Source organism: Gymnodraco acuticeps, unplaced genomic scaffold (genome assembly GCF_902827175.1).
Source record: "Gymnodraco acuticeps unplaced genomic scaffold, fGymAcu1.1, whole genome shotgun sequence".
NCBI lineage: Eukaryota > Metazoa > Chordata > Actinopteri > Perciformes > Bathydraconidae > Gymnodraco > Gymnodraco acuticeps.
The window spans coordinates 22,694-31,207 of record NW_022992226.1 but is presented as its reverse complement, the minus strand read 5'-3'; the positions used below and the strand labels follow the sequence as shown (position 1 = coordinate 31,207).

The 8,514-nt window shown below is 49.6% G+C and overlaps 1 protein-coding gene across 1 annotated transcript; it reads left to right on the top strand.

Moving 5' to 3' along the window:
* The first annotated feature begins 6,662 nt into the window (after positions 1-6,662).
* On the top strand, positions 6,663-7,914 carry LOC117539788. Its single transcript, XM_034206112.1, has 3 exons — positions 6,663-6,915; positions 7,009-7,155; positions 7,259-7,914. Exons 1-3 carry the CDS (start codon positions 6,663-6,665, stop codon positions 7,912-7,914), a joined length of 1,056 nt encoding a protein of 351 aa, XP_034062003.1.
* The last annotated feature ends 600 nt before the right edge of the window (positions 7,915-8,514 follow it).

Below are 8,514 nucleotides of genomic sequence, written 5' to 3'. Positions count from 1 at the left end.
GTAAGAGCGTTCTCAACCTCGTCTTTTGAAATAATTGTATCATCAGTTTAGCCCCTGATCATGCCCTGCCGCAAATATCTTAAAAAATCATTACATTTTTTTTAAAATATTGCAAACAAAACTAGCAATTTACACCTGTCAAAACCATCATGTGATCGCATAGATAGCCACGCAAGTCTAGGAAAAAGTCTATCTTACCCACAGCTACACCTCTATATTTAGATTATTGGTGAAATATAACATATTTCCAACTTAAAACACTTTCAAATGTTAACCACTGAAGAGATAGTTAGTTACTAGGTGACAGAGACTGGCAGCTTTACAGTATGTGGATCTGCCAAAAATAAGGATTGCTATAAGTAACTGTATTAATTTGTCAATGCAAATGTTGCACCTATATGTATTTAATATGTATTTATAATCCATGTCAACTGCTTTGGCAACAACAACCCTGTGTTCATGCCAATAAAGCAAATTGAATTGAGCGTCACGCGTAGTGGAGGAGGGTGAAGCCAAACGCAGGAGACAGGAACATATAACAGAAAATATATTTTTGTGGCTTGGCCCAGACACGACGAATGGGCTTCCTCCATAGGATTTTGGAAAATAGATCGAAATAAGGTCTGTGGTTGACACAAATGTACGAGACAGATCATGTTTTGTTTTTGTTTGTACGTGTCTGAAAAACGATGGTTGTTAACAAGTGGCAGAATAGGACTACAGAAGTTGTGGAGGACGTTGTACGTCATTACGCCGAACACGTAAACACTCCCGCCAATTTTGTTTGTTCTGCTTGAAAGCAAGTACCTGCCTCCTGCAAACTGTTCAATACAATTTTGAGTCTGTATTTTTGAATATCAATCTTAAGTTGGCGTGACGTTGAAGTCTGCTGTAGTTCGTTTATAGCATAACGTTAGCATTTTGCTTCTGGCGATTAGATTTATCCATCCATCCATCTTCTCCCGCTTATCCGTGGTCGGGTCGCGGGGGTAGCAGTTCCAGCAGAGAGCCCCAAACTTTCTTTTCCCTGGCGACATCAACCAGCTCTGACTGGGGGATCCCAAGGCGCTCCCAGGCCAGCGAAGAGATATAATCCCTCCACCTGGTCCTAGGTCTACCCCTTGGTCTCTTCCCAGCTGGACGTGCCTGGAACACCTCCCTAGGGAGGCGCCCAGGTGGCATCCTAACTAGGTGCCCGAACCACCTCAACTGGCTCCTTTCGACGCGAAGGAGGAGCGGCTCAACTCCGAGTCCCTCCCTGATGACCGAACTTCTCACCTTATCCCTAAGGGAGACACCAGCCACCCTGCGGAGAAAACCCATCTCGGCCGCTTGTATCCGCGATCTCGTTCTTTCGGTCATGACCCATCCTTCATGACCATAGGTGAGGGTAGGAACGAAAATGGCCCGGAAGACTGAGAGCTTTGCCTTCTGGCTCAGCTCCCTTTTCGTCACAACGGTGCGGTAAAGCGACTGCAGTACCGCTCCCGCTGCTCCGATTCTCCGGCCCATCTCACGCTCCATTGTTCCCTCACTCGAGAACAAGACCCCAAGATACTTGAACTCCTTCACTTGGGGTAAGGACTCATTCCCTACCTGGAGTGGACAGTCCATCGGTTTCCTGCTGAGAACCATGGCCTCAGATTTGGAGGTGCTGATCCTCATCCCAGCCGCTTCACACTCGGTTGCGAACCGATCCAGTGAGTGCTGAAGGTCGCAGACCGATGAAGCCATTAGAACCACATCATCTGCAAAAAGCAGTGGTGCAATCCTTAGTCCACCGAACTGCAGACCCCCTCCCCCATGACTACGCCTCGAAATCCGATCCATGTATATTACAAACAGGATTGGTGACAAAGCGCAGCCCTGGCGGAGGCCAACCCTCACCGGAAATGGGTCCGACTTACTGCCGAGGACCCGGACACAGCTCTCGCTTTGGGAGTACAGAGATTGGATGGCCCTGAGTAGAGACCCCCTCACCCCATACTCCCGCAGCACCTCCCACAGTAACTCCCTGGGAACTCGGTCATACGCCTTCTCCAAGTCTACAAAACACATGTAGACCGGATAAGCGTACTCCCAGGCCCCCTCCAGGATCCTTGCGAGAGTAAAAAGCTGATCCGTCGTTCCACGACCAGGACGGAATCCGCATTGTTCCTCCTCAATCTGAGGTTCGACAATCGGCCTGACCCTCCTTTCGAGTACCTTAGAGTAAACTTTCCCGGGGAGGCTGAGTAGTGTGATGCCTCTGTAATTGGCACACACCCTCTGATCCCCCTTTTTAAATAGGGGAACCACCACCCCGGTCTGCCACTCCTTCGGTACTGTTTCCGACTTCCACGCAACGTTGATGAGACGTGTCAACCATGACAGTCCCTCAACACCCAGAGCCTTCAGCATTTCCGGGCGGATCTCATCCACCCCCGGGGCTTTGCCACTGTGGAGTTGTTTGACGACCTCAGTGACCTCCCCCCGGGAGATTGGTGTTGATCCCCCGTCATACTCCAGCTCTGCCTCTAACATAGAGGGCGGAGTTGTCGGGTTCAGGAGTTCCTCAAAGTGTTCCTTCCAACGCCCTAACACTCCATCAGTTGAGGTCAACAACGTCCCATCCTTACTGTACACAGCTTGGATGGTTCCCTGCTTCCCCCTCCTGAGGTGTCGGACAGTTTTCCAGAACAACTTTGGTGCCGCCCGAAAGTCCTTCTCCATGTCTTCTCCGAACTTCTCCCACACCCGCTGCTTTGCCTCGGCCACGGATGAGGCTGCTGCCCTTCGGGCCTGTCGGTACCTTGCAACTGCCTCGGGAGTCCCCCGGGATAACAAATCCCTGAAGGCCTCCTTCTTCAGTCGGACGGCTTCCCTGACCACCGGTGTCCACCAGGAGGTTCGAGGGTTACCGCCCCTTGAGGCACCTAGGACCTTGAGACCACAGCTCCCCGCCGCGGCTTCGGCAATAGAGGCTTTGAACACCAACCACTCTGGTTCAATGTCCCCAACCTCCACAGGAATGCCCGAAAAGCTCCGCCGGAGGTGTGAGTTGAAGGCCTCCTGAACTTGGGCCTCCTCCAGACGTTCCCAGTTCACCCGAACTACACGTTTGGGCTTACCAGGTCTATCCAGAGGCTTCCCCCGCCACTCGACCCAACTCACCACCAGATGGTGATCAGTTGACAACTCCGCCCCTCTCTTTACCCGAGTGTCCAAAACATACGGCCTCAGGTCCGATGATACGATAACGAAATCGATCATGGACCTTCTGCCTAGGGTGCTCTGGTACCACGTACACTTATGAGCATCCTTATGTTCGAACATGGTGTTTGTTATGGCCAATCCATGACTAGCACAGAAGTCCAGTAACAAACCACCACTCCGGTTCAGATCAGGGGGGCCGTTCCTCCCAATCACGCCCCTCCAAGTGTCTCCATCATTGCCCACATGTGCGTTGAAGTCTCCCAGCAAGATTAAAGAGTCCCCTTCAGGAGCCCCATACAGGACTCTTTCCAGGGTCTCCAAGAAGGCCGTATACTCTGAACTGCTGTTGGGTGCATAAGCACACACAACAGTCAGAGTTTTCCCCCCCATAACCCGCAGGCGTAGGGAGGCGACCCTCTCGTCCACTGGGGTAAACTCCAACAACGAAGCACCTAACCGGGGACTTGTGAGTATCCCCACACCCGCCCGGCGCCTCACACCTTGAGCAACTCCGGAGAAGAATAGAGTCCAACCCCTATCCAGAAGTAAGGTTCCAGAGCCGACGCTGTGCGTAGAGGTGAGCCCAACCAGATCCAACTGGTAACGTTCCACCTCCCGCACAAGCTCCGGCTCCTTCCCCCCCAGAGAGGTGACGTTCCACGTCCCCAAAGCCAGCTTCTGTCGCCCGGGTCTGGTCCGTCGAGACCCTCCGCTTTCACTGCCACCCTTCTGGCAGCGCACCCGACCCCATTGATGTTTCCCGTAGGTGGTGGGCCCGCGGGACGGAGAAGCGGAGGTATTGCCCACGTTGCCTTTTCGGGCTGGGCCCGGCCGGGCTCCGTGGCAAGCCCGGCCACCAGACGCTCGCCGACGAGTCCTCCTTCTGGGCCTGGCTCAAGAAGGGGACCCCGGGCTTCCTCCGGGCCGGGTATCCTCACTTCTTGTATCGTCTTTCATGAGGTCTTTTGAACCAATCTTAGTCTGGCCCCCTGGCGATTAGATTTATGATTCGCAAATTATAAAAGTAGGGTAGACATGTGGATATTGTCAAGCTGAACGAAACGTGCATTTATCAAACAGGTTCGTTTTCCACAAACCTTATTTCAAGCTATTTTCCAAAACCCTATGGAGAAATCCCATTGCTTTTTTGTCGAGGGAACCCATGCGCAGCTTACTTCCGGGTAAATACGTCATCCCTGCACCACTCTATAGGGCCTGGACCATCAAAAAAGGCGGGAAAACACACAAAGACAGGAAGTAAAAACAGACCTCACACAGGAAGAGACGTTTTCAAAATAAAACAGTAAAACTAAAGAATTGGATCATGACAATGACAAAGATAGAAGAGATAAAAGAAGAGAGGCTGTCTCAAAAACCTGAATAAAAATACACATCTTGTATACCTAATACTCAGTGGCAGCTGGTGCATTTTTCTCCAGGGGGGGCACTACCAATATTTAAGCAAACGTATACACAAACTCAAAAAATATGTCATATTACAGCGCAGGGCTAGCTCAAAGGCACACAGCACTTGATACAGTAAATGATTTTAGTGCCTGTTTTTGTCAACCTCCTTATTATGCTTACAGACCCCTATCCTGTAGCCTTTATTAGACGACATGTGTTTACATTCCTAAACATGGCTAGTCATGCGCCACGAGGGGGCAAAGGGGGCATTGCCCCCTCAGTTGTATTCTTTGCCCCCTCACTTTGAGCATCATTCATCCATCAAAAAGTACAATAAATGTCACAATTATTAAAGGTCCCATGTCTTGCTTTTCCGGTTATTACCCGTCCCCTTGTGTGTTATGAAGGTTTGTATGCATGTAAACAGTCTGCAGAGTCAAAACCCCTCAAAGTACACCCTGTAGCGAGTAAAACTCTAATACCGAAAAGACCTCCCCAAAACGCCTCGTTGGAGATTTCTCATTTACTTCCTGGGTATCGCTACGTAGGATACCCAGTAGCCACGCCCAGAGCTTTGGCCGCACCCTCTGCCAGCATTTCACGAAACAAAGCTTCCCAAACCTTTCAGCATTCATGCCGGATATGTACAGCGTAGGGCACTGAAGAACGATGCTGTTCCTACTTTGTTTGGACCAGCGGGAGATTTCCCGATGGCCTGGCCTGTTAAGTGGCCTGAGGATTTTATACGTATGTATTGTGAACGCAACGCTGCGCAAATGTGGGTCTGACTCTGCCTCACAGAGGGTGACTGGCTGTCTCCATGATGTGGCCTGCCGACATGGCCACTTTCATACAGATCATACTAATGCCCTCGATTGGTCTCTGTGTGTCATTCAAGCTCGGGAGGGTGTGTGTTAGTGTATGTGTGGCGCGAGCGAGCGAGAAAGCGTGCGTTGTTAGCATCTGGTGCTAGCTAGCTGCGCTAACAGATATAAGGAGCTGTTTCAACAACAAGGTGGGGGGAGAGTCCTCTGCTGTCAGACTGAGAGGCTGATAACTACTGCTCAGGGGCCTCATTTATAACGCCGTGTGTAGGATTGATCTGGGAAGGTTGCTTACGTAGTAGAAATCCGAAAAATAGTTACATACATTTTCCGATTCACCGAACATTGCGTACCGGCGAGGAAAGTGCGTACGGCATTCCCTACGCCGGTTTCCCTTTATAAATCACAATCGACTCGCAATGCGGTGCAGCTTGTGCGGGCTTCACGTAACGCCCATATTTGCCTATAAATAGTCAAAGAAACGCCCATTCATTCATTCATTTTGACTGACTTTATGAAGAAGATAGCAGGAAATGACGACAGAACAGCTAAAAAATACACCTCACACCGTGTCAGATGTTGGTTCTTTTGGGGAGGTCGAGATAAATCATATTGTTTGGTGGATGCAGTTTGAAACAGAGTAGCAGCATGGAGGTCGGATCGTCACCAAAATAAATAAATAAGTGGTCCGAAAAAGTCTAATGACAAAATAAATACACATAGCCTTCCTCAGGCAGTGTGTTTGTACCGGGGACAGGAGACACCCCCTTGATGAGAAACTGTAAGAAATGATCGGGGAATCCCTCCGGAGTGGAGTCATGACGACTGGATCTGAATTATGTTTTTGTATTTGGTGGTTTGCGTCCCAGCTGTCGATCAGCTGTGCGCAGCGTCTCCACCAGTGGCGTAGCGGAGGCCCCCGCACCCCCCGCGGTGCGGGGGAGCCCCGGAGCTTAGGGGGCCCCGCCCCCACTGTAGGCTATCCTCTTAGATTTCGTAACGCGGGAACAGGGTGCAGAGGGCGGGGCCCCCCCCTCCCTGCTATGTTGCTACGTCATGTGTACGCTGCCTGTAGTAGTACAACAGTGTATCATTATAATTATTTGCTCATCTGCGATAGGGCTAGCCGGCTGATAACTAATGTTCATTGGCAGGCTGGGCAGCGTTCAAAACAAAGCGGGAAGCATTGCTCATATAAATAACGTTCATTAGTTGCGTTGCCGGTAAACATGAAAAATGAAGCGCCACTACCCAAGCGGTGCTCAGAAAAGCAAAATGAGAGCGAAAGCCGAACAGGAGAGGGCAAAACTACCTAAAATAACGTCATTGTTCCGGCAGGCAGCAAAGGTAGACGTAGACTCTAACGTTACTGCAGATAGACCGCTAGCAACCCCCCCCGGCCCCCGGCCGTCAGCTCCGAGTCCAGGCAGACAGCCCAGCAGCCCCGTTACAGCCGAGCCAGCTAGTCGTGCCTCGCGCTTCGAGACAGGTTAGACATTAGAATAATATAAAGTTTTATTCGCCATAACCAGTATGCTACAGGTTACATTGGAATTGGAATCTAATCCGTTCATTTTTGCAGGTCAGCAAGAAGTCAGCTGTGCCCCCTCTGAGGCCAGTTCAGACATAGGCATAGACAAGGCTGCCCAGCCAGCTAGCCGTGCCCCCACAGACCCCAGCAGCCCCGTTACAGCCGAGTCAGCTAGTCGTGCCTCACGCTTCGAGACAGGTTAGAATAATAGAAAGTTTTATTCGCCAATCGCCATAAACAGTACGAGTCAGTATGCTACAGGTTACATTGGAATTGCAATATAATCCGTTCCTTTTTGCAGGTCAGCAAGAAGTCAGCTGTGCCCCCTCCGAGGCCAGTTCAGACATAGCCAAGGTTGCCCAGCCAGCTAGCCGTGCCCCGACAGTGACAGCAGCTCCCACCCACCCCAGGGACACGTTGGCCAGCGACAACTCTGTGACTGAATACCCTACTGATAGGGGGAAATTCCCTGTAGATTTAGAAGACGATGATGTTAAACGGTACATTCTGAATAACGGGCCATGCAAGCCTGAAGGGCCATTCAAAAGGGATGGGAAGGGAAGGTGCTTTTCAAAAGAGTTCTATAACAAAACATCCAAAATTGGATGTAGAATTCCACGAAAGTGGCTATGTTACTCGCCATCTATGGACCGGGTGTACTGTGAGCAGTGCTGGCTGTTCGGTGACAGACCGTCTGCCCATCACCTCCACCAAGCGTGGAGAATAGGAATAAATGATTGGCAGGGTCTCTCTAAAAAGATTAAGGAACACGAATTCTCTCGCTCTCATTTGGCAGCATGTGTCGTGTATGATACGTGGAAAAATAATCTGACCATTGACGCGCAAATATCATCTGAGTTTAAGAGAGAGGTGGGGTTTTGGACCGAGGTCCTAACCAGAATAACTGATGTTACACTAACACTGGCCTCTCGCAACTCTGCTTTCCGGAGAAAATAGGTGATATAGATAATGGTAATTTCTTATCTACCATAGAACTTATGGCGCGTTATGATCCAGTTCTGCAAAGGCTTATTGAAAGCAAAAAGAAGGTGCACTACCTAAGTCCTCAAACTCAAAACGAAATAATTTCATTGCTATCGAAAAAAGTGCAGGACACAATCATTACAGACATACAGAATGCAGAATTATATTCGATTATAATGGATACTACCCAGGACATTTCAAAAGTAGACCAACTGAGTCAAGTGTTCAGATATGTTACTATAGCAAATGATGAAAATGGAAACCCTACAGAGGTGAAAATAAACTAAAGTTTTTTGGGCTTCCATGCAGTCACAGACCAAACTGCTGCAGGTCTAGAGAGAGAAATTCTCGAATCGATGGAGAGAAAGGGGATACTACTTGGGAAGTGCCGCAGACAAGGATATGACGGGGCTAGCAATATGAGTGGCGTCTACTCCGGTGTACAAAAACACATAAGGGATAAAGAGCCCAACGCAGTGTACATTCATTGTGCTGCTCACAATTTAAACCTTGTACTCAATGACGCATGCCAAAATATACCTGAGATAAAAGACTTCTACGACACTGTTGAAA